The sequence below is a fragment of the Anastrepha ludens genome, chromosome 3 (genome assembly GCF_028408465.1).
Source record: "Anastrepha ludens isolate Willacy chromosome 3, idAnaLude1.1, whole genome shotgun sequence".
Lineage (NCBI taxonomy): Eukaryota > Metazoa > Arthropoda > Insecta > Diptera > Tephritidae > Anastrepha > Anastrepha ludens.
In genome coordinates, this window is record NC_071499.1 from 112,653,757 (window position 1) to 112,679,673 (window position 25,917).

The following is a 25,917-nucleotide window of genomic DNA, read 5'->3' on the forward strand; positions in this document are numbered from 1 at the left end:
ATATTCTACTACTAAAGTCTACAAGCCATGTGTCTAGAAATGAACAGTTATTATAATGCCCGCACTATGTACCATATGATCTTGGTCGATGTGATATTCCTTGCTGGCGTTTTTGCAGTGTGTTTCTATTTCTATGTAAGCGTAGTTTGAACTTTTGGAAAGCTGCAGGAGTTTTTAGTAATTAAAAAAAGTTAAAATAAAAATTAAAGTTAAAAAATAATACATATATAATATTAAAGAAGCATGCTTTGTTGTGTGTAGTGTTTTGTCTAGCATTCTAAAATTGAATGTAAAAACTTGATTCAAAATGTCGCATAGCAATCCGATGCGCATAAGAGTAATTGTAATTGTGCTTTTACTCATTCTAACCGTAATTGGTCAGGTGAGAGGCCAAGAGTTGATGAATTTAAGCAGTGAAATAATCAAATTAAATTTGAAATTATTAAGAAAAAACTTAAAATATGATTAATTTTCCTTTCAGCAACAATTTCTCAGCTCGGCTGCTAAAACCACTGGTTTGTCAGATGCCCGACTGAAGGAGATTGAAAGGATACGTAGCGAACTGAGTGGTGCTTTTGAACAGGAGGATAAAAATGCGCAGGTGAGAAGGCATGGTGTTTTCTTTCATTTGCGGCCTTTTAGGTGGTACTTTCGACGGTGTGTGATTAGCGTGAATTCAAAACTGATTTGTTGTTGTGAAAATTGAAAGCCTGTTAGACTGAGATTTTTTGTAGACTGTAATTTTTTTCTACTTAGTACAGCTGTACCTTTTTTTCTCTACTTCTCGCACTGGCTTCAGTTCATTTTACAGCGGAATTTCATGTAGCTTAAGTTTTAGTCTGCTCGCTGACGAGGTAATGAAGTCACATTTTTGTGTAGCGAAATCTTGTTAAATCAAGCAGATTTACCAGATAATCCGTTTCACAACGATAATAACGGGTTTAAGTTTTGGTCTGAACAGAATATTACTTAGCTAACTTCGGTGGAATATTTTTTTTCTCCTCTTTAGTACCCAGGCATAAATTCTTCTTTTCGTTTATTTACTTTATTTCATTTCAATTTGTTTTGTATTATTTTATTTAAATTTCTGTCATTTTATTGAGTTTTTTACATAATTTTATTTGGTTATATTTCATTTTATTTTACATATTTTATGATATATTTATACTATACTATTTTATATTTATGGAATTATTTATATTTTTTATTTTATTTTAATTATTTTGTTTCATTTCATCTTATTAAAATTCTTTACATTTTTTATTTTATTTCATAAATTATTATTAAGTTTTAATTTTTTTTTATTTTATCTCACTTTCATTTAAAATTGTTTATTTTATATTATTTTATTTAAATGTTTGAATGTTTTTTTATTTTATTTTAATTATTTTGTTTCATTTCATCTTATTAAAATTCTTTACATTTTTTATTTAATTTAATTTAATATCACTTAATTTTATTATTTTTTATTTTATCTCACTTTCATTTTAAATTTTTTATTTTATCTTATTTTATTTAAATGTTTGAATGTTTTTTTATTTTAATTTGAATTATTTTGTTTCATTTCAACTTATTAAAATTCTTAATTTTTTTAAATTTATTTTCATTACCTTTTATTTTATTTCTTAAACTACTATTATTTTTTTTTAAATTTGCTGTATTTATGTTATTTAATTTAAAACGTTTGAATATTGTGTTTTTTTTTATTTTACATTATTTTGTGCATTTTATCTTATTAAAATTTTTCATCTTTTTTTATTTAATTTCACTTAATTTCATTACTCTTTAATTTAATTTCATTTCATTTAATTTAACTTAACTTCATTACTCTTTATTTTATTTCTTAAATTAGTATTAAATTTTTTAATTTGCTTAATTTTATCTTACTTTTTTCAATTTTTTTATTTATTCCTATTTTTTAGTTTTTTAATTTAATTTAATTTAATTTCACTTAAATTCATTATTTTTTCTTTTATTTCTTAAGCTATTATTTTTTCATTATTTTATCTTACTTTTTTAGTTTTGTTTATTTAATCTTTTTTTATTTAAAATTTTTGAAAATTTTTTTTTTTTTCATTTTACTACAATTTATTCGTTTTTTTATTCTGCTTTATTTTTCAATTCATTTTATATGTTGTTTTTAGTTAACATATTTTCTGATTTCATTCTTTTTAGTTTTTATTTAATTAACTTTATTTGGTTTTAATTTAGTTAAATTTTTATTTTTTGTTTTTTTTTCATTTAATTTATATAATTTACATAAGTACACAAATTTTAAATTTATTTTCATTTTATTTTATTATTTCATTTCATTTTACTAAATTTTTTATTTCATTGTTCTTAATATTATTATAAATTTAAAATTTGTATTTTTCTATAATTTATTTTATTTTTTCATTTTATATCAGTTTGCTTGAATAATTTTACTTTTATCTTTTTTTTTTGTCATTCATTTTATTCTGCTTTATTTTTTAATTATTTGAATTTATTTTTTAATCTAAATTTATATGATGTTATTGGTTTTGCTTCAGTTTTAGGTAGGTAGGTAGGGTGGTTGTCGTAAGACACACTTAGACCTTCCGCAGGTCCATTGCGATACCATTGGAGCTTATCCTTACTCTACGTGTTCCTCTTCAAACCATCCGGTTGCTTTAATAAACGAGCAGAGCTTCGTTAGTTTTAGATGGGCTATATCCGCTACATCGGTTAGAAATGCTGTATCAAGAGTGCGCAGCCTTCTCATAGCTAGGCTTTCACATTCACATAAAAGGTGTCTGACTTTTTCCTCTTCTTCTGTATTAAGACAGCTTCTACAGAAATCGAAATACGGGAGTCCTAACCTTCTAGCTTGTATTTACCTTTTTGATGGTTTCCCTGTCTATAAGTAGTTTACAAGTGGCTATGGGCATGGGTATCAGCGCCTTATCCGGTACGAGATCGAGCGTTGTACCGGTTCGTGCAAGTTCATCCGCCTTACAGTTTCCTGCAATGTTCCTGTGGCCTGGTACCCAGATAAGGTGAACCTTGTAGCACTTAGATACGTCATCTAGTAGTTTAAAACATTCTAGAACTGTTTTTGACGAAAGCGTTTTTGATTCAAGCGCTTTTATTGCTGCTTGACTGTCCGAGTAAATGAAGACTTCATTTGTGGATAATACTCTCGTTTTTATTTCTTTAAGTCCCTCTTTTATGGCAGTGACTTCCGCCTGAAATACACTGCAATGATCAGGTAAGCGAAATGATTGGCATACTCCGAGTTTGTCGGAGTAGGCCCCTCCACCAACTTTGTTGTCCAGTTTTGAGCCATCTGTGTAGATGTTTAAGTCATTTATTTTAACAATGAGCCCCTTATCCCATTCCTTTTTGGAATTTAGTATTATTTTTTTATATTATCTTATTTCGATTTTCGGACTTTATTTGTTTTTTTATGTTATTTTACATCTTGTTAATTTATTCAATTTCTTATTTTATTCTACTATATATTTTTTTATTTTTATTTTTTGCTATATATTTTTTTATTGTTTTAATTGTTATTTTTGGTTAATTTATTTTATTTATTTTATTTTAAAAATCTTAATTTTATTTCTTTGTTTAAACATTTATTTTATTTTACTTTATTTTTCAATTCATTTTATTTATATTTTAATTCAAATTTATTTGATGTTTTTCCTATGTGCTTAATTTTCGTTGTTTTATTTTATCTCCTTTTATTTATTTAACGTATTACTTTTATTTTGTTTTTTATTTTAAGTTAGTTTAATTCTATATTATTTGTTTACATTTTACCTAAAATACATTTTTTTATTTTATTTTGTTTTTAATTAAATTTTGTTTTAAATTGTTTTATTTCAACTTTATAAAACTTACAACTTTATTTAATTTTTTATTTTATTTTATTTTACCATATCATTTTATTTTTTAAATATTTTTTTTTTCAATTTACCTTTTTTTGATTAAGTTTTGAAACAGTATTTCGGCGCAGAGAAAAACAAATCGTGTCTATGTAATTCACGCTTTTATTATAAGTGCCGTTTTACATTTTTGGAATCGCCTGTACTAGCAAATCCGGCCCCCTTCGCTGGGCACACTAAAATAGAATAGATATGGTTTAGAACAGAAAATATATGATTTTCATATTGTTTATTTTTTTATTCTTTATTCAAGCGCTTTGGCATAAACAATATTTTTTGTTTTTCTATTTGTTTTTGAGTAAATATAAAATATAAATTGAAAATCAGGAAAAAAGAAGATTGTTTTTAAATTTCAAATCAACGCATATGAATAAACAATCGTCTTTTTCCCCGATCATCCATGAATTTTTCGTTTCAATTTATAAGTTTTATTAAGCATTGGAGCTTTTTTAACCATTATCCATTTATATTTTTCGAAAAAAAAACGAAAAAAATTTTTTTCCACGAACACATAATTTCATTCGGATTTCACATTAAATTCTCAAATTTCGTAAGAAATTATTCACTGTTCCAAAATCCACTCCAAAAAAATTCACAAACAATTTATACATGTTGCACTTACGTTTTTTCCTTATGGCATCCAATCAGAAAGAAATATTGACACATTGTAACTCACACTGTCAATTTGACAGTTCAGTTCCGCCCCAAGCGTTAAAAAAGTAAGCGACATTATGGCTGGTTCAAAATAACGCTGTACCCGTTGCCAGTGCTTCGAATTACAACCAAACTTTACGAAACCCATTTTCAATACTTACTTAACAATGTGCGTAAGTTTGGTTTAATTCGGTGCAAAGACGCGGCGGGTCCACGTTTTGGCATATATTTCGAGACCCTAGTCATCAATAGGTATGAAAATTACCCCGTATTAAAGCACTTATCAACAGCTTTCATTTGATACCCATATTGTACATACACGTCCGAAGGTTACCCGGGTCCACGTTTTGACCTATATCTGGAGACCCTATCTACCAATAGGTATTCAAACTATACGGAAATCATCTTCAATACGTACTTAACAGCGTGTGTAAGTTTGGTTTAATTCGGTGCAAAGACACGGCGAGTCCACGTTTTGGCATATATTTCCAGACCCTAGTCATCAATAGGTATGAAAATTACCCCGTATTAAAGCACTTATCAACAGCTTTCATTTGATATCCATATTGCACAAACACATTCTAGGGTCCACGTTTTGGTCTCTATCTCGAGACCCTAGTCACGGAGCGGATGGAAATACTCAGAACTAAAGCATTCACCAACAGCTTCCATTTGATACCCATATTGTACATACACATCCGAAGGTTACCCGGGTCCACGTTTTGACCTATATCTCGAGACCCTATCTACCAATAGGTATCCAAACTATACGGAAACCATCTTCAATACCTCCTTAACAATGTGTGTAAGTTTGGTTTAATTCGGTCCAAAGACACGGCGGGTCCACGTTTTGGCATATATTTCGAGACCCTAGTCATCAATAGGTATGAAAATTACCCCATATTAAAGCACTTATCAACAGCTTTCATTTGATACCCATATTGTACATACACAACCAAAGGTTACCCGGGTCCACGTTTTGACCTATATCTCGAGACCCCAGTCACGGAGCGGCATGAAAAATACTCTGTACTAAAGCATTCACCAACAGCTTCAATTTGATATCCATATTGTACAAACACATTCTAGGGTCCACGTTTTGGTCTCTATCTCGATACCCTAGTCACGGAGCGGCATGAAGAATACTCTGGACTGAAGCATTCACCAACAGCTTCCATTTGATACCCATATTGTACATACACATCCGAAGGTTACCCGGGTCCACGTTTTGACCTATATCTCGAGCCCTATTTTCAAAATAAAATATAATCCATGTTACTCGTGGATGATGTAGCTTTCGAATGGTGAAAGAATTTTTAAAATCGGTCCAGTAGTTTTTGAGCTTATTCATTACAACCAAACAAACAAACAAAGTTTTCCTCTTTATAATATTGAATGAATGAATTGAATTTGAAAAGGTCGAGCCAAGGAGCACCAGGAGATTTGGTGGCTCCTAAAACACTCAGGCTAAAAAAGCCCATTGTATTTAAAGCTCTGGAAAGGGGGTAGATAGTCAAGGAGGGAGGGAGAAAAGTATCATAGAAAGAGATAGGAAAGAATAGAGACAGAGATAGAGATAGTTAGTCCTGTGAGAATTTTCCAGATTCTTTGACAAATTTGTAAATATCCTCCAGTTTTAGAGAACGAATAATACTCATTCTCATGACATCGGAACCCAATACTCGTAGTCGCGCTCTAGCAAAGGCAGGACACTCACAGAGAAAGTGCTCAGTGCTATCCGCCTCCTCCAAGCACGACAGGCATACCGGGTCCTCGATGATTCCAATGGTGGCCATATGCTGACCCCATGGGTTGTGTCCTGTAATGATGCCGACCATCAACCGAATGTCTTTCCTTCTAAGTTTTAGTAGAAAGTTTGACAGTTTTCTGTTCGGACTCGTCACAAAACACTTTGCAGTTCTGCAGCGTTCTAGACCGGACCATCGCTCTTTATGTAGATTGCCTACATAATCGTTGATCCAGTTCTTGATTCCTGCGGGACTGATTCCGATTATTGGCTCTGGCCCCTGTGGAGGCACCGCTGATCCACGGTTGGCCAATTCGTCGGCAATTTCGTTTCCTTGAACACCGGAGTGTCCTGGAACCCATATAAGTACAAGCCTGTTCTGTTTTGCGACAGAATTAAGCTTCTTCTTACATTCTTGAACAATCTTTGAGTTTTGCTTCGCGTTCTCCAGGGCCTTCAATGCAGCCTGACTGTCACTGAAGACTCCAATCTGTTTCCCGCTCCATCTCCTCTCGATTATCCATTCGGCTACTTTTAGGATGGCAAAAACTTCTGTTTGGAAGACAGTTGCCATTCCCCCCATAGCGTAGTGATACTTATTACTATCGTTTAAGACCCATCCGGCTCCAGACCCTATTTCAGTCTTGGACCCATCGGTAAAGAAAATATCCGTCAAACCTCCCTGCATGCCTCCTGGATTGCTCCATTGCTCACGCAATGGAAATCTGACATCAAATTTCCTTCCGAATGAAACTGTGGGTATCAGGTCATCTTTAGGTGCCAAAAACAGTGGATACTGCTCCGACAGCAACTTAAAGATTTCTCTGTGTCCCGAAGCTCCATCTTCGTGCCAGAAACCATATTTATGGAGTCTACACATAGCTTTTATTGCTTCCTGTTGTATCTTAAGATCCAGGGGGAGCAAATCAAGCATAGCATTTAGGGCATCTCCAGAGGTTGTACTCATGGCACCCGTGATGCATAAACATACACTTCTTTGCAGCGTGTATAGTTCCCGGATTGTGGACTTAACCATGCTCCGTCGCCACCAGACCACAGAAGCGTAAGTGATGATTGGTCTGATAAGTGCCGTGTATATCCATAGGACCACAGCAGGTTTCAGACCCCAAGTTTTGCCAAAGGCTCTACGGCATTGCTGAAAAATCTTCAATGCACGATTCACCTTCAGTGAAACGTGTGTCTCCCAAGTCAGCTTCTTATCCAAGATTACTCCTAGATATTTAACTTCGTTGGAAAGACCAAGTGTCACACCTTTCAGTGTTGGAAGACTGAGTCCATCCAATTTCCGTTTTCTCGTAAACAAGACTATAGTTGTTTTGTTCGGATTAACGGAAAGACCTTGTCTCATGCACCAATCATCGATTTTGTCAAGAATCCTCTGCACTTTCGTGCAAAGCCTCCTTAAGGATTTATCCGATGTTAGCGCACAGACGTCGTCCGCATATGCTTGGACGTGAAAGCCGAGTTCCTGCATCTCCACTAATAGGGAGTCTACGACGAAGCACCACAGCAGCGGAGAAAGAACACCCCCTTGGGGACATCCTTGCTTGGCCCTGACTGTGATTTGCTCGTCATCGCTCCCACCAGCGGTTAACAGCCTCTCAGAGAGCATGGAGTATATCCATTTTATAATGGCTTGATTAACTCCGTGTCGTTCGGCAGAAGAACATATCGAGTCGAAAGTGGCATTATCAAAAGCCCCCTCAATGTCCACGAACACGCCCATTGTGTATTCGTCAGCTTCCAGCCCAGCTTCAATCTTGCTAACAAGATCGTGTAAGGCTGATTCACATGATTTTCCACTCTGGTAAGCGTGTTGATTTCTACTAAGTGGACTTCTCGGCAATACCCCCACTCGAATATGTTTCTCCACCACTCGTTCCAGACTTTTCAACATGAACGATGTCAAACTGATTGGTCTGAAACTTTTTGCTAGGGAATAGTCATCTTTTCCTGGTTTCGGAATAAATACTACTCTTACGCGTCGCCATTGGGATGGTATATAACCAAATGCAAGACAGGCTGTGAAGATCCTTTTCAGGGCCTCAATCAGCCTGTCTCCTCCTTTTTTAAGCATTGCTGGATATATTCCGTCAGGTCCAGGGGACTTAAAGTTCTCAAAGGAAGATAAGGAAAACCTTATCGATTCCCTTGTCACTATCCGACTAGCAATATACCAGCTGTACCTAGAGGTTCCACCGTTGCCACCGTTGTTGTTCATGCCACTCTCAACTTCAGAGATAGTTCTACTACCCGGAAAGTGAGTTTCGAGTAGAGCATTAAACGTTTCCGATTTGGAAATGGTGTATGAACCATCAGGTTTTCGAATGGAATCCAGCCTTACTGAGCGGTCTAAATGAAGGACCTTACAAAGTCTCGCTGTTTCCCTCATTTCTTCGACGTTACTGCAGAAATTTCTATAGGATTCAAGTTTGGCTTGCCGTACTTTTTTCTTATATTCTCTCTGTGTAAGTCGATGATTGGCCCAGTCCTCTTCTGTTTTGGTCTTCAAGGCCTTATTAAGAAGTTTCCTGGACCGTACACGAAGCTTCGACAGTTCAGGGTTCCACCAAGGAACCGCTTTCCCCTGTCTGCTTTGCCTGAGTGGACACAGTTCCTCAAAGCAATTGATTAAAGTACCTTCTAATTTCTTAGTCGCATCTTCAATCATTTCTGCTGATTTGAGTTTTTTCAGGTTTGGTAATCGCTCTGTTACAAGCTCACCATACCTGTCCCAGTCCACATTTCGAGGATTCCTACCGGAAGGTATTGATATTGTGTCAATTCCCAGTCGGAATTCGATAAGACGATGATCAGAAAGAGAGTCCTCCTCCAAAACTCGCCATCGGTTGATTTGATTTCCAACTGACCTATTGGTAAGTGTTAAATCAATCACCTATTGTCTCCTTCTGGTCACAAAAGTTGGTTTGTTACCAGTGTTTTGAATGACCAAATCGGATGACAGGATAAAATCCAGTAGCTTGAGACCTCTGGGGTTGCATTTGCTGCTTCCCCACACAATGTTCTGTGAATTTGCGTCACAGCCCACTATTAGCCCCAGATTATTGGATTCTGCGTACTTGACCACTTCTCTTAGCTCCCTCGAAGGAGGTGGCTGTAAAGAGTCGTAGGGTAGGTAGGCCGAAACTATAATAGCTTCGACACTGTTCCCACTTTTCAAGTACTTTATTTTTGCAGCAACGATATCTCCGGAGCATAGCTCTTTTAACATCGTGTGTTCGATCAACCTCGGCATGATAATACATGCTCGCGGTCTCACATTCCCTTCACAATGAAGTATTTGTCCCCACGACATAGCACTTAGACCACAGATACGCTTGTGACATACCCATGGTTCTTGTATAAGTATTATGTGTGGGTTTGTTTGCAGTTTTGCATGCCTACGGCACAAGAGAGCCGTAGACGCTTTGCTATGCTGCAGATTTATCTGTGTAAATATTACTTCAGTCATGAGACTGAGTATATTTACGCTTTGTCCTCCACCTTATCCTGGACGCGGAACTGGATCCGCCCCAGATGTAGGTGGGGACGGCACCCGTACTTCGACTTAAGAACCTTGAGGGACCCAAGATCGATACCCAGTACCAGATGGGAACCCGCCTCCGAAGTGGTAGCGGATTTCTGCCTGGTGCACGAGTATACTCTCCAGAGAGTCGTGTCAAGATCCTTATTCTGAACACGGATGCGTTTGAGGAGTTCTGCTGAATTACAGGAAGGACCCGGAATCCAGACACTCGCTCGTACCAGCCTTTCTTTGCTACTCTCAACAAGAATAAACTTGCTGTTTTCGCAGGCTGGGATTTTTGCTATCGCTTTTTCTAGCCATTCTCGGGAAAAAGCATTGGAACAGTGCACCTTTACGATGCCGTCCACCACGCTTTTCCCCTCGAAAGTCGGCGCGTCTTTCGACTCACCGATAGCTTTCCACAGATAGCTGTCAAGATAGTCTTGTTGCCCTTTGGACAGTAGACCATCTTGTTTGGCAGTATGTATCTCCACCGTCATTGCCTTTGCTGCCATTCTCGCGAATGATTCGCCAGACGTTGACGGAAGAGTGTCATTCGACATTTGAGGTCCCTTAGCCTCTGCCTTGTCAGGCAAAGGTTTGTCTGCCTTGGATGGGGTCGAGGATGCAGGCATTTCCGAATTGCGTTTTTCAACTTTCCTCTTCTTTGCCTTCCTCCTCTTCCCGGTCGTTGGCACAGACCCCGTTTCGTTTCCGGAAGAGCGCAGCGCTACAGAGGAATCCTCTGTTCTGCCACGCTTTCCCGTTTCCTTTACAGGTGTCGAAGTTGACGGAGCTTGAGTCCTTGCCTTAGCTAGTGCTTCGGCTTGCCTCGCCTTCTGTCTTCTTCGTTTGATCTGCCTTGCGGTTAGACCAACACCTGCGTTCGACTCTCCAATAACTTCGGTCTTTTTACCGGTACTTACCTGATTCACACCAGGTTTAACCGTTGTCAAAGACTTACTCGGTACCAGAGATCCGTCTGAGTCTACTGAGAGATTGTCCGCCATCTCCACATCCTCCACAACTTGTTCAGTTGCTTCAGATCGTTTCGACGGCGGTGTATCACTCACACTCACTCGGCTCTCCATTGGCATAGCCAATGTGCCATGTTTCACCACTAGTAATGCGCTTCCTCCGGAACCATGGGTGTCAGTTCCGGTCATAGGGGAATGTGGGGTTCGGGCCTGCACATCCGATGCCCGAGCCGTCGATTGCTCGACGGGAGGATTTCCCAAAAGTGGGTTACCTCGTGCAGAAATATCTTTATTTAGCCTCCACATAAGAAAAGAAATGCATTTTATCCCTCCTGCCAGGTTGTCGGTACGGTACTCTCCACATAGTACTTGGGTGGCCACCAATTCCGCCGTTCCGCGGATGAGTGGATACCCAATTCCTATATGAAGCTGCCCTCTTAGTTCGTGGTAAGTTAATCTCCATAGAATGGGGTTAACTCGCCACTTAAGCCTCATCCCCGCGGCAAGGAGACCGACATGCCAAGGGCAAAAATTTATAATATTAGTATAGATAATTGTTTTTACAGAGTACAGAAGTTCCATGTAAGGATTGGTTTGCAGAGTTGTATTTAGAATTCAACAAGTTTTTTTCAATTTAATTTTATATAATTTACACAAATACAAAAATTTTTATTTCATTTGATTTTAATTATATTACTTATTCTACTTTACAGTATTTCACTTCTTAAATTATTACAATATTTTTGTTCAAATTATTTTATTTACATTTTTTTATTTTATCTCATTTCACTTAAAAAAATTGAGTTTTATTTCTTGGTTTTAATAATTTATTTCATTTCCTTTTATTTCATTCTCTTTTATTTTTTAATTAATTTAATTTATCTTTTAGTTCAAATTTATTTGATTTTATTCCTTTTGTTTTAATTCAATTTTCTTTGTTGTATTTAATTATAATATATATTCTTTATCTCCCTTTATTTAATTAAATTTTTTAATTCTTTTTTTTTTTAATTTTAGATAGTATTTATTTTCTATTATTTTATGTCATTTCGTCTGCTTTATACGATTTTACTTTATTACATTTTTTTTATTATGTATAGTTAATCTTATTATATTTTATTTTATTATAACTTTTTTACTTTTTATTTTATATTGATTTCTAATTTTATATTGTTTTTTAATTTAGTTTTTTTTTGATCTCATGTAAATTTCTTTCCTTTACTTTAGGTTTTTAATTTTATTTTATTTTATTTGATTTAATTTATTTTTCTTTATTTTAGTTTATTTTACTTTACTTAAATGTTATTTTTAAATAATTTTTTATCTTGTTTTATTTAATTAAAAAAAATAATTCAATTTTTTTTGTTCATTCTATTTTATTTCATTTTATTTTATTTTATTTTATTTTTATTTATTTTTTTTTTAATATTTTTTGACTTAACCCTATTTTATTCTCTTTGTTTTATATTACTTTTTATATATTTACTTTCTTAATTTAATTTAATATTAATTTTTTTATTTCATTTTATTTTACTTTATTTCTTAATTTAATTTCATTTTGTATTTGATTTAATTAAACTTTAATTGATTTTATTCCTTTTATTTTATTTAACTTTTTTGTATTTCTTTCCCTTTTCTTGTTAACCTTTTTCCTTCTTTTCCTTCCCATTCCATTCAATCCATTTGCTGTTCTTTCCTTTTCCATTTCTCTACTTTCTTGTTTTCAATTTTTTTTTTGTTGTAACAATAGAGGCGACCGGTTTTGCTTCTTCCAGTAAAGTAGAACGTACTGTCCTCTCTTTTCTTTAATTTTTCTCCTGTTCTTCATAGATTTCCATATTTCTATCTACCTTCTTTATTAACATATCCGTATTATTCTTGCTTTATGTTTTTCAGCTTAGCAAATCTTCCCTCCCCTTATTCCTTTCAACTTATTTCCCTTCCCTCGTCTTATCCTTAACTCTCCTCACTCTTGCATTTTACTTTTTCCAATTATTTTTTTTTAAGAACTTATTCTATTCCGATTTTGCAGGGCGTCATAGTCCAGCCCACCTGGACGGTTCATAATGATCAAAAACCAGAAACTAAAGTTAAAGCTAAAGTCGAGGTAACTCAACGGCGCATCGACGAGGTGAATGCGCTACGCGCCGAAATAAGCAAAGGCACCACTCAGCAAAATGACGACTTTGTCAAGCAGCTGGTAAAGGAATTTGATGGGCATCAAGCGGGTCGAACAGCGCTTGAGAAAGCCGTTGGCTCGGCACAAGACAATAACGGCGAAGAGCTTCTGGGCGCCACTGAGCAGAGCAACTCAGATGGTAAACCGAACTTGGTGGAAGCCAACACCCAGGGTGTACATGAATTTGATATGCGTAAACTGAAGCGTCTGGAGCTGTCGAAGCGGCGAATGCGCGAAACTTTGATACTCAAATCTGTGGAGGAAGACTTCACATTCAATTTGGGCGATGATGTGCAACAATGGGCGCATATACTGCACAACGGTACGGAATACTTTGTTGGACGCCGTGAGCATAATCTGGTAATTGTACGTAAAGCAAGCGCCACATACCAGGCGGGTACAGTTTTGGAGGTGGGAAATCTCGTAACGTACCTACTCACTTACTCTTTTTGGAATGATGCGCAGTCACAGATGGAAGGTATTATACTTGTGGCTACACAAGATCGCGTACTTTGGTATAGGGTTAATAATGTGACTGAAAATATTGAATTGTACTGGCAATGGGTGGTGGGCAATACCGTTACTGGGCTCACTTACTTTACAGTTAATAGAAAAGATTATGTAATTGTGTCGACAAATCAGTCCTCCCAAACTGGCTTTTATACGCTGAATATTTACCAATTTGAGCTCTCTTCGCGAGAATTTTGGATTGCTCAACGTATGCAATTAGAATATCCTTGCGTCGAAACCACTTTGCTCAATACGGGCCGTGATCTAATACTTGCCGTGCCACAAAATCACACAGCTGCCATATACTCGTTTAACCTGCATGCGGACAACAAAGATTACTTGCGGTTTCAACTTAAGCAACACATTGAATCCGAAGGTATTGAATCCGTGGCTGGTTTCCAAATGGGTGGACGCAGCTATATCGCAATCGGTGGTCAGCAGCCGCAGATTTTACTTTATCAGCAGGGTGAGCTGGTGCCCAAAACGATACTTGCGCACAATTTTGGCCTGGTAGAGTTGTTCTTTCCTGTGCCGGTACGTACCTATCGCGATGATCTGATACTGCTCGTGCAACACCGCGTCGATTTCAGCACACACAGTATTACAGTACTCGAGACTCTGATATGGGATGGGGAGGCTTTTGAGACCAGCATACCGGTACCCTGCAGGCTTGGTGATCACACAGTTTACGGCGTCAGTTGCATGTTGGACATGCAACGCGACGCTGGCTTGAAAGGTGCGGCCTACTTTCGGCGCGGCGATGAAGTATCGCTCATTGTGCCGCGTCACAAAGCCGAGTCTGGTCTGTTTAGGTTGCACACAGAGCTGCTGCCAAAAAATTCGGAATATTTCGATTTACAGGAAATTTTCGCCTTTCTACAAGGTTGGGTAAAAGAGCAAGATGACTTGGTGGCACAAGCGGAAGCATTCCTCCAAAGGCCTGATAGCGACGCGGCACTCGCACAACCTGATCTTTCAAAACTAGAAAGACTAGAAACACCAGAATTGATTTTCGACGCAGGTGATGTAGGCGAAATCTATGTAAATGATTACCGCTGGACGGATGAGGATACACAAATTGATCTTGATAAAGTGATAACAGCTATAGAACAATTGACGGCGGAGGTGACCGGCCCAAGGCAGAGGCGTAATGCCACTACTGATGAGTTGAATTTTGAGCATTTGGAATTCGATAACTTGGAAGTCGAAGAACTGTTGGTGAAGCAAGTAAATGATGCAGATTTTTACGTGCAAGATGGAGTGCTTAATTTCGATGGTATCTTGAATACGCACGACTTAGAAGTCTTGGAACGTTTCGATGCAGTTGAGACGCGCAAAGCAGAAGATGAGGATGAGGATGCGGATGAAGAAACGGAAAGCGAGACATTGTTGGTCGATGGTAATATGGAGTTCGAGTATATTAATGGTGTGCGCTGGCAGGAAATAACGGATAATATGGTGTTAAAGAGTGGTCCGCTTAACTTGGGGCAGCTGGAAGTGACTGGGGTGAGTATGAAGACTGAATGTGAACGAGAAGCAAACTAAAGCTTTAATTAACTAATTGCTCTTTGCAATTCAACTGCCTCGCAGAACCAGCTTTTTGGGGTTCTGCAACCAGAAGTTATACGCTTGCTCGGCTTTTTGAAATCGAGACTTTAAGGATAATACTTTCCAATTATGTGTCTTCACCTTTTTCAGCAAGTGACACTCGAGAACCTGTTGTCGCTGAATACATTAAACTCATTCAGCTTTCCAGATGACTTTCTCTGGACTAATGACTCCTCAGTTAGCATTGTGCAGGCAGAGAAAACTTTTACAGGCACGCTGAGTGCAAATACCGTGGACACCGCAGGTTTGCTGAATGGCTTAAACGTTTCAGATGCCATTACATTGAGTGCTGCACAAGAATGGCGTGGACTGCCTACTTTTGCTGATCTCAAAGTTACAGAGATCTTTCAAGTGAGTAATCGTTAATGCCTAGCCCTTGCCTGTGTACATAAATTGACCTTTTCCGAACAGCTCAATGGTACAACACGCGGCCGGGACATTGGCAATATACCAAACAATCCGACGCTGAAGGAGGTAAACGAAGTGGAGGCCATATGCAACTTTAAGCAGTTACAAGTGCTTGGTAACATTTATCTGAAGGGTCACTATGACAATCAACCGCTAGCGCCTCTGCTACTCGATGTGGTGCAGCGTCCCGTTAAGCCGGAAACTGTTATCACCGTAGGCGCTAGAAAGCGCTTTAGCACTGTGGAAATGCCACCGAACTTTAAAGTGCTGGATGGCAAACTGAATGGCATACCAGTGGAACAGTTCGTAACTGCGCAAACCAAACAGAATTTGGAGATATCAGCTTTGCACGCGTATGCTTATTTTTCCAATCTCACGCTTAGCGGTCGCTACGACGGCGTGGATATTGAGGAGCTTATGCAGAATGCAATCAAAATCGATCAGCCGCAAATCGCATTGGACACAGACTTAAATTTCACAAATATTTTGCAAGGCGATAGAGTCGAAGTCACAACTAGTCTGAATGGCGCTTCCATAACCGAGGACTATCAAAGCATATATGAAGATCTGGATATACCAGTGGCGCACTTCGAGCTACTCCAGGCTAAAATGGCCAACATAAATGGTGATATTGAATGCGCCAATGCAACATGGCATGGTAATCAGCCTGAGCCGTTTGTACAGGTAGAGAGTCTCAACGGCACGCAAACCGGCAACATTTACATAGATGAGCTTAAACTTGCGCACGGACTGGTTGTTGATGAAATACAAGGCATTAATGCCTCTTTGATTTGGAGTTTTCTCGATGAGATCGACGATTTGGCTGATATGATTTTAGATGGTAAAATTTTGGTGGACCACGCCATAGTCACAGGTGACGTGCTTGTGGATAAATTGAATCAGCAGCGCTTCGATGAGGACTTGCAATTGACTATCGTTTGGTTGAATCGCCCCAACTATCTAAGCACCAACCTAACATTTAACGAGCCTTTAATCGTAGATGGCAATCTGCAAATTGAAGGCAGCTACAATGGCAAAAATCTGCCAGAGCTTATTGCTGATATAGTCTTTCGCGCGCCCATCAATGACACCACCACAGCTCAAGTGTTGGCTCCCAAAAGTTTCACGCAAAGCGTGCAAGTCTTGGGCGACACTTATGTGCAGGCCTTGAATAGCATACCGTTCAGCGATATCGCCACCAAGAAAACAATTTCCAACTTCCGTGGCTCGGTACAACTCTATGGTAATCTCATCGTAGACGATCTAGAGCTCACTGGCGCTCTTAATGGTTATCCAATGTCTGTCTTCAGCAGCTCCATACGTTACGATCATGCAGTGCATGATTTTGTAGTGCAAGGCGTGGTAAACTTCAACACTCATCAGTTGCACTTACAAGATCTCACTGTTTTGGGACAACTTAATGAAATGCCTAACATGGCGGGCTTCTTCGACGAACTGGTTTACAAAGATAAAATTTGTATCTTAAGAGGAAATAACACCTTCACGGGACGCGTTTCTATTGGTAAGGGCGCTTATATACGCAATTTGAATGGCTACAATCTATTGGCGCTATTTGAAAACATCGTCCAAATCAACGAACCCGCACCTGTGCTGATAAGGTCACCCATAACATTCAAGGGTGCGGTGCGCGCGCAAAATTTGTTGGTGAAAGATTCGCTTGAGACAACTCATGTGAACGGGTATCCATTGCAGGAGTGGTTCACAGACACTTTGCGGCTAGATCGACCACAGGAGATAGACAGTGAGTATTACAGCAAGAGAATATTGATACAAATTATATGGCTCCTTTAATGGCAAAGAGGCTGACAAGTATTTTTCTATAGAAGTGCTTCTCAATTGCTAGTTTTTGCTCAGATTGTGTTTAGTTTAGAGAACGTGGAAGTGAGATGTTGATATGGTAGATGCATATTGAGGTATTTATTCAGTTCAAATGTTCCAAAATGTGGTAATTTGAGCTCAAGTATGGTGCCCTTGCAGCGCAAGAGATTATTAAACTCAATAATACTCCGGCGGCCGACGTAGCCGAATGGGCTTGTGCATGACTGCTGTTCAGGGTCCTCGGGTTCGGTACCCACATTAGCAAGGAAGTTTCAATTGATAGGGGAAAGTTTTTCTAATAGTGAGTGGACGTCATTAGGCTCTACCGGAACGATCCGGGTTTATATTTGGCGAAAAGCGGTCTTTTTAACAGTATTCTCAAGACATTTTTGGACAATTTTCACGCTACTATAACAACAACAAAAACAATCTAGATAATCACCTACGTCGAGTTGTAACTAACGCGAACTTGTAGGCAAAACTTAGGGATGAGACCAGATAACTTCATTTACAAAAGTGAGTGGAGGCGTTAGTGAACCCTTTAATCCTCGTTACAGAAGCTGTAGGGGACTTGTAGAGAAGGAGACTGTTAAACACTTTCGCTGTAAATGTCCGGTTCGGCAGCTAGGCGTTACATAAACAGCTCGAGATGGCTGTATATATCTGCCTATGGGAGGTCTCATAATGGTATTTGTGCTACTTGGGGAGTGCCTGACTGGAACTTTAGGCATTTAATCTACCTACCTATCAATTAAAGGAGAAATGCATGGGTCCACTGAATATAATTTTTTCTTACTCATTGAGCATTGGGACTTAGAAATATATTTAAAACTGTGTGAGAGCAGTTATTCTACTGTCCGAGGACTATTAGAGTCTCTGATACTCACCTGGACTACCATCGCTGCGGGGCTGTAGATCATAGGAACTATCGAGCAGCACTCAGAGAGAAGCCCATAGTTGTTTTATGCACTTACCGGATAAACTATTGATTACTGAAGCCTGATGAGAAACACAGAAGAATATCAACAGAATGGAAATTAAGGACTCGAATGATGTGTCGGCGGACCCCTTTCTGTGCGTCTGCCTGGCTTTCGCTTGAATCAGGCTTGAGGTCTTTGGCACAGATGTGCTAAGAAGCGACCACCTTGGCTTCTTGGCACCACAAGATCTTCTCAGATTTCTTCGGGGTTCGGGTAGATTTAAAGAAAATTAAAAAGGGAACCCGAGAACAATATGATGGACTTAATTTTGTCTGAGTGTTGTACTTTCTAGTGTATCCCGACAAAAAAAAGGAGAGCACAAAGTAGCTCACATGCTATTTAGAATATTTTTTAAAGTGAGTGTGGCCTGAAATGAAATTTGATTTGTGTTGGACTACCCTTTCGGTTAGTTCTAGTTTCAAAGCCTACTGAAGTCATTTATGAGGGAAAGATAAAAAGTGCACCCCGAATTACAGGAAAACTCAGCTAAAAATCAAACACATGAATTTTTTATTTTTTTTTTGTCGGGACAACTAGCAAGAGCAGCACTCAGACATTAATTAAGTCCATTGTACTACACTTGGATTCCCTTTTAATTTTCTTTAAATCTACCCGATCTCCGAAGAAATCTGAGTAGATCTTGTGGAGCCAAGGAGCCAAGATGGTCGCTACTTAACACATCAGTGCTAAAGACCTCAAACCTGATTCGAGCGAAGGCGGGGCAGACACAAAGGAAGTGGTCCGCCGTCTCATCCTCCTCTTCACAGGCTGGGCAGAGTACACTGTCTGAGATGCCCAACCTTTCCATGTGCTTTGCCCACAGAAAGTGGCCCGTCATCAGTCCAACCAGCCGTCTGCACTCCCCTCTGCTTAATGACAGAAGGGTTTGCGACAGTCGATCGGACATGACAGGTAACATCAGTTTAGTCCATCTGCAGCCTCTCTCAGCCTGCCAAGCTCGCTTGTGGGTGGTAGTTACCCATGTTAACCGTAGTTAACCGTGGCTGTGATGGCCGCAGAAGGGAGTGGCAAAACGGGCTCTGGGCCAAAGAAGTTGGCCGTAAGCGCAGCTTGGCTGTCACTGCAGACACAAATAGATCTGCTTCTCCATCGTTTTTCCACAACAAAGTTCATCGCTTCTTGAACCGCATACACCTCCGCTTGAAACACAGATGCATGCATTCTAAGAGCAAAGTGCAGTTTTGTCCCGCTGGATTCCACGTAGATCCCAGAGCCGGAGCCATGCTCGGTCCTGGAGCCATCCGTAAAAATGCGAAAACAGTGTTTGCCGGGCTCATTTCCTGAGTCTTCCCACAGCTGAGCCTCTGGTAGTACTAAACTGTATCTCTCTTCAAGTACGACTCTTGATGGCATGGAGTCAAGGGGCATGGAGAGAATCGTTGGATCGACGTCCATGCCTTCTCTGTGTTCTAATGCCGGACAGGGGCCGTACCAGTTCCCATTGTGTTTCAGTCTGCAGATGGCCTTCAAGGCCTCTCCTTGGATGAAAGCATCAAGTGGTGGTAAACCAATCAGAGTATCTTATGCCGGGACTGAAGTAGTCGGAAAAGCTACGGTGCATCAGATGGCCACACATGAAGAATTCCGATTGATCTTGCTCACCGCTCACAAACTTATTTAGTGGACAGTGATAAGACAGTAACAAGAGTGGGCTGAAGACAATTCCTAAACGAGAGCACGCATTGAGATCTTGCTGATTCATAAAATTTGTTAAAACTTTTTTTAACGAATTTCACAGTGATTCCTTCATATCACTTTGCACTGTTTTACCTTTCAAACAATATTCTTTATCATTACAGAGTATCTCATGTTCGCACCGGGCAGCTTAAACGGCAACAGTTTCTACGCCAGTTATTTGAACGAGATTGACCTATCGAAAATTGTTACCTTACATACAGCACAAAATCTCTCGGGTAACATTACATTCTCCGAACTCCATTTGAATGGACAAATTCAAGTACAGGGCCTGGTTAACAATGTCGATTTGCTGAATGAGTATGCAAATACTTTAATGGTAAGTGAATTATAGAAGGTTAAACATTTATTGAAAAAAATTGCGGGAAGCTGTACGTTACTGGAGAGATGATCTAAATTTCTTTTCAAAATGGAAAGTTCTCATAATGTTTCTAGCTTTAAAACGAAGGAAAATGCCAATGCAAAAGTTAGAAAGTTAAGAATGCGAAACACTGGAATACCTTAACTCTTTAGTGGCTGAAATGAACAGACTTGCAAACTTGGTATTGACTAAAAGCTTTGTAAAGCTATTATATAAAGTATATAATTGATGCTTGCACGCTTTGTTGAGTATTTGGCGAAGCTTCTCCTCCTGTTTGTGGTGTACCTCTTGGTGTTTTTTCACAAATGGAGGAGCGTACAGTTTTATGCCGCCCCCGTACGGCAGGTGTAAGCTTCCGAGTATATTTCTGACTTACCATTGGCTTCCGAAGGCGACTTCTATTAGAAAAGACCATTTGGTGTCTCATGCTTCCACTGGATTTGGAACCCACTCCCTCCCGGCTTCTAAAGTTAAACCGGAGCAGTTAGATTAGTGAGCAGCGCAGAGGTTTGAATGAGCGAAAAGTTGTTGAACGAAAACTTTGGTTAGTTTATCTTGTTATTTATTAATTCAGCCTACAGAGATTGGTTCTTACAGTCTTCTGCTTCTTCTTAATTGGCGCGATAACCGTTTACGCGATTTTGGCCGAGTTCAACAAAGCGCGCCAGTCGTTTCTTTCGCGTGCTAACTGGCGTCAATTGGACACTCCAAGTGAAGCCAAGTCCTTCTCCACCTGATCTTTCCAACGCAGAGGAGGCCTTCCTCTTCCTCTACTACCACCAGCTGGTACCGCATCGAATACTTTCAGAGGCGGAGCGTTTGTATTCATTCGGACGACATGACCCAGCCAACGTAGCCTCTGGACCTTTATTCGCTGCGCTATGTCTATGTCGTTGTAAAGCTCATACAGCTCATCGTTCCATCGCCTGCGATATTCGTCGTTACCAACGTGCAAAGGTGCAAAAATCTTACGTAGAATCTTTCTCTTAAACACTCCAAGCGTCGCTTCATCGGATGTTGTCATCGTCACGCTTCTGCGCCATACGTTAGGACGGGCATGATGAGACTCTCAGGTAGAGTGTTAGTTTTGTTCGTCGAGAGACTTAGTCCAAAGTAGCAATTGTTGGCAAGAGAGATTCTACGTTGGATTCTTACAGTCTAGTAATACAAAAATTCGTCGGAAACCTTTTGAATAAGACATAGTGGTTTATTTACTGATGTAGGTTGGGTTAGATGTGGCGGAATTATCTTAAAAAAAGTTCCCTCGGTGGCTCCAAAAGCTTGTTGTGGTGTCCAGAAAGTATTTTCTAAGCCTTGCCTTTGCATACTCTTAAACTATTCATATCTTTTTGAGATTGTCACAGACTCTTCATTAATTGTTCCTAAAATAACTGGAATGCATTCACTGACGAATGGCGATATTCGCAGAGACAGAGTCTGCCTCTTATTCATCTCTTCAGCTCCTACAGAAACCGTTAATTAGCTACAGACTTTGCGGCTAAACGCCCATAAGACCAGTATTTCAGTGATCTGTTAGTATTTCTGTAATAAGCCGTGAATTCCTTCCTCAGAGGCTCTTTGAATTCAGTGTTCTTCGATCATCGATTGTTGGTCAAAGTAAAGGCTTTACCCTGCTGCAATTCAAATATTATAATTAGAAGTCCTGCCTTCTCGGCTTGCGTAATCAGGAAACCCAGTGAGGCACGAATGCTTGAACTCGGTTCACCAAATCCTATCACAAAGCATCGCTTCGCACATTCCTCTGGTTTTTAATTTTTTAAAACCACAATACAGATTTCACTGTGCTGTGATTCGAATGGGGTACATACATGCGCTTCAACTCACGGAGTTCTTTAGACAACGATCGAGGTGCAATTTTTGAAATTCTCATAGCTAATTTCTTATAGCGCCGTAGTTGGGTGGTGCGTGACTACCATTCCGGGAGTGCATAGTTCGAATCTCCGAAAATGATAGAAGTGTGTCTAATAGCGGTTGTCTCTTGACAGGCAATAGCAAACTTCGTTGTCGTTCGGAGTCGGCTTAACACTGTAGGTCCCTCCATTTGTGGAACAACATTAAGGCGCACGCCTAAAATAGGAGGAGGAGCTCAGTCAAACACCTAACAGAAGTGTACGCGCCAATTATCTATTATTTGTTAGTTCTTAGGCACAACCTCAGTGTAAAATCTTTGCGTAGCGTAGTAATATTTTACCATAGATGCATGCCAAAACCCTCTTTACACTTTCTACACATTCCCTTTCGCTTACTTACCTCATGTTTTCTGATACTTATTTGTAGACTCATGGTAACCAACATGTTATTACACCACTCACGCTTAACTCGGCTTTAGTACGAGGAAATCTGAACACCACGGCGCCGATAAATAATGATAAAGACTTAAGAGAAGTGGCAACGCTTCATGGCGCACAGCATATTGAATCGCCGCTCTATTTCGAAGATGTGATAACAACGGAATTAAAAACCAACTACCTCGTGTCTGGTATAGACATGAATCAATGGTTCCAGCTTGCGCTGCGCACGCAGGGCAATCTACAGATTATCACCGGCAACTGGAGTGCACGCACATTGAACGTCAAGTCGGGACCAACATTGCCCAGCTATATGAACAACGTACAACTAAGGCCTATGACATTTGGTGCACTGATACGTAACGTGCGGGAAGGCATGGATTATGAGGATTTGTGTGAGAAATTGCGAGCTTTAGCGAAGAAACAACAGAGACGTGGTTATCACTTGAAATACTTGGAACGGGGATTTCAGTTGGAGTTGAATGAAGTGCTTAAGGTGGATGACGATAAAAATGCGACTATACGCGCGGTTTTCGTTTTGGAAAAAGAAGGCAAGAGTTTTATTTTCATAAATACCGGTAATCAAACGCATATAATGAAATGGAGTACAGAGAATGGAAGCTATGAAAAAGTCAGAACGTTCAAATCTGGGCACATCGATCAATTAATCGCGGTGGAGTTTGAGCAAATGTCCAATACCATTGATTTTGTTACCAACAACGCGCGCGTCGAAGGCGCTCTCAATTACTGGCGGCTAGAGAACTCTAGTCTTACAATGTTGAAGGCCTTCAACAAAACCGCCTCCGAGTTCATGTATTCACAGATAATGCCTAGCAAGTTGTACGCTGTATACGATGACACTGTATATGCCTACAATTTGAGCCAACTCACCCAATCGAATACCTGGTTTCTGCCCAACTGGCTGGGCAATGACAGCTATCGCTTTGTGCCACACCACTCACAAGCGCTGATGTTCACCAATGGTGAGCTGATACTGCTCTTCAACGATGATGAGTACAGTATGCGCGACAAACGCACCTCCCCGCCAAGCTACAGTCTGCCACTTTTCTACGACCGTGTGATTAGTCCCCAACAATCAACATACAATCTCACTGAATCGCTGCTCAAACCAGCTGCGTCAGAGGCACACAAATTCCGGTTCGCGGACTTCCGCGTCGTCATTGGACACATACTCGATGACTTGAATTATCGCCTGCGTCTCGAGGTGAATATCACACAACTCAGCATACCAGAGACGGATCTGTATGATGAGCATTTGGTGAAGGACTTTACAGCTATAATGGAAGAGCTTAGAAAACAGCAAATCTATCCGAATACAACCTTTGAGAACATCGAATGGCACGTTTCGCAGTTACTTGAAAATCCAGCACAAATCTTGGCGGCACATACCGTGCAGATCTTATGGCGGAGCATAGTTGATATGAAAGAAATACAAGGTTACTTGCGGAGCAGTGATGCAGCAGATATTGCGGCAGTTACGGCCATAATGGACCGCTTGGGCACAACTGTGCGTGATGTGCTCATATTGGCCAATAGCAAAGCGATAAATGACCACAAAGTGGCAGCGCATGAGTGGGAATTGAACGCAGTGATTCAGTGCATACGCAGTCTGCAAAGCTACTTGAAAAAAACAGTGCAGCTACTCAAAGCGCAAACGCTCAGAGAAGCTAAGGAATCATTGAAAACAGTTTATGAGGACTTGGAAATGTCTGCTAGCATTGAAGAAGTGCATTCCAAAGTGCAGGAGACGCTCATCAACTTCAACACACTTACCATAGGCAATGCCACCTGGCTGAAATTTCACAATAAAAATTTGCCTACTGAAGGCAATGGTGAAATTTTACCCATCTCAGTGGGTGCGCTTGAAACACCGCTAGAACTTTTGGCTGTCACTGTGAATGCACCACAACTGGTGGGTGCTCAACAAGCTGAAGTAGTTTTGTATTTGGATGTGCTAAACGGCATACGCTTCCAAACTATAAGCGCTCACAGACCACGTTCGCTGATCACCTTTCGAATAGCCGCCGAAACCTTGATTGCTTTCGTCGAAGACTGTTGTACGATACGCGTGTTCGTCTATCGTGGCGTGCAGGGTTTCATAGAGTTCGCGAGCTTTGAAAGTGACGTGAGCGTATTAAAAATATTCGCTGCTAAGCTGTATGGTAGTGATGGGCTGATTCAGAAACCGCACTTGGGCGTCGCGCATGCCAAAGGTGTGTTATTCTATCGCTTCGTAGGCGTGGGCTCGTTACTGCGCAAACCTGCGAATCTTCTTTGTAATTAATTAGTTTATAGAAATTATGTAAATGCATGTAAATAAAAGTTGTTATACCGGTATATCGATATCTTGTTAAAAATCGGCTATTTTATTCACTTATCGTTCACTTAAATATTAAGACTCATAAAAATTTGACTTAACTTACACGCTAATAGAGCTAAAATATATATTAAGTAGTGTCTGAGATAAGCCTAAGGGTATACAGCAATAATTGGATACCTTTTCCTGCGAAGTTTAAAAATAAATTATGCAAGCCATAGGGTTGATATGCAGGCTGAGGGCAGAGACAGCCGCTAATTGATAGAGATGGCATAGTGTTGGGGTCTTGTGGGTAGATAAAAAATATATGCAGAAGTAGAATGGAGTCTTTCCCAGGCAAGTTTCTAATGAAGAGCATATTGTATAAGCATTGTAAGTATCACTTGTTGGTACTCTCTAACGAGTTTAGCTTGCAAAGATTAACATTAGATGCAATAAAGATGTCTGATCATTCTGTTGGAGGCAAAAAAAGAGAAATTTCGATGCATTCTTCAGTACCGCTACGAACAAGCTGAGCGGTTGGAGCTTTGGTTGGCATAGCCGCGAATAGCCGCAGCTATACCGAGATGAGAAACAGTTGTCGAATCTCTTTGTAACGGCAAAACTATTTCTGAACCATGTAGAGCAAAACATTTAAAATGTATCCGCGCACAAAAATCGTATTCTTCTTGTTGAGCGCGATAACCACTTACGCGATTTTGGATGAGTTTATCAAAGTGCGCCAGCCGGTTTTTCTCGTGCCAACCGACGCCAAATGAAATCAAGTCCTTCTCCACCTGATCTTTCCAACGCAGAGGAGGCTTTGCGCTTTCTCTACTGCTACTAGCTGGTAT

General features: G+C 39.5%; 1 protein-coding gene across 2 annotated transcripts; it reads left to right on the plus strand.

Annotated features, from left to right (window-relative positions):
• LOC128858816 (uncharacterized) lies at positions 1–25,124 on the plus strand. Of its 2 annotated transcripts, none has more exons than XM_054095336.1 (7): positions 1–135; positions 482–601; positions 12,869–15,031; positions 15,224–15,484; positions 15,545–17,303; positions 20,181–20,395; positions 22,736–25,124. In XM_054095336.1, exons 1-7 carry the CDS (start codon positions 28–30, stop codon positions 25,049–25,051), a joined length of 6,942 nt encoding a protein of 2,313 aa, XP_053951311.1. In that variant the 5' UTR covers positions 1–27; the 3' UTR covers positions 25,052–25,124. The 2 variants fall into 2 exon arrangements, with proteins under 2 accessions (XP_053951311.1, XP_053951312.1); XM_054095337.1 differs by lacking the exon at positions 1–135 and adding an exon at positions 142–382.
• Positions 25,125–25,917: the final 793 nt, after the last annotated feature.

Coding starts and splice junctions, on each gene's coding strand:
- LOC128858816 (XM_054095336.1), top strand. CDS start 28: ATGTGTCTAGAAATGAACAGTTATTATAATGCCCGCACTATGTACCAT. Junction 136..481: donor CAGTGTGTTTCTATTTCTAT/GTAAGCGTAGTT, acceptor TTTTCCTTTCAG/CAACAATTTCTCAGCTCGGC. Junction 20,396..22,735: donor AGTATGCAAATACTTTAATG/GTAAGTGAATTA, acceptor ACTTATTTGTAG/ACTCATGGTAACCAACATGT.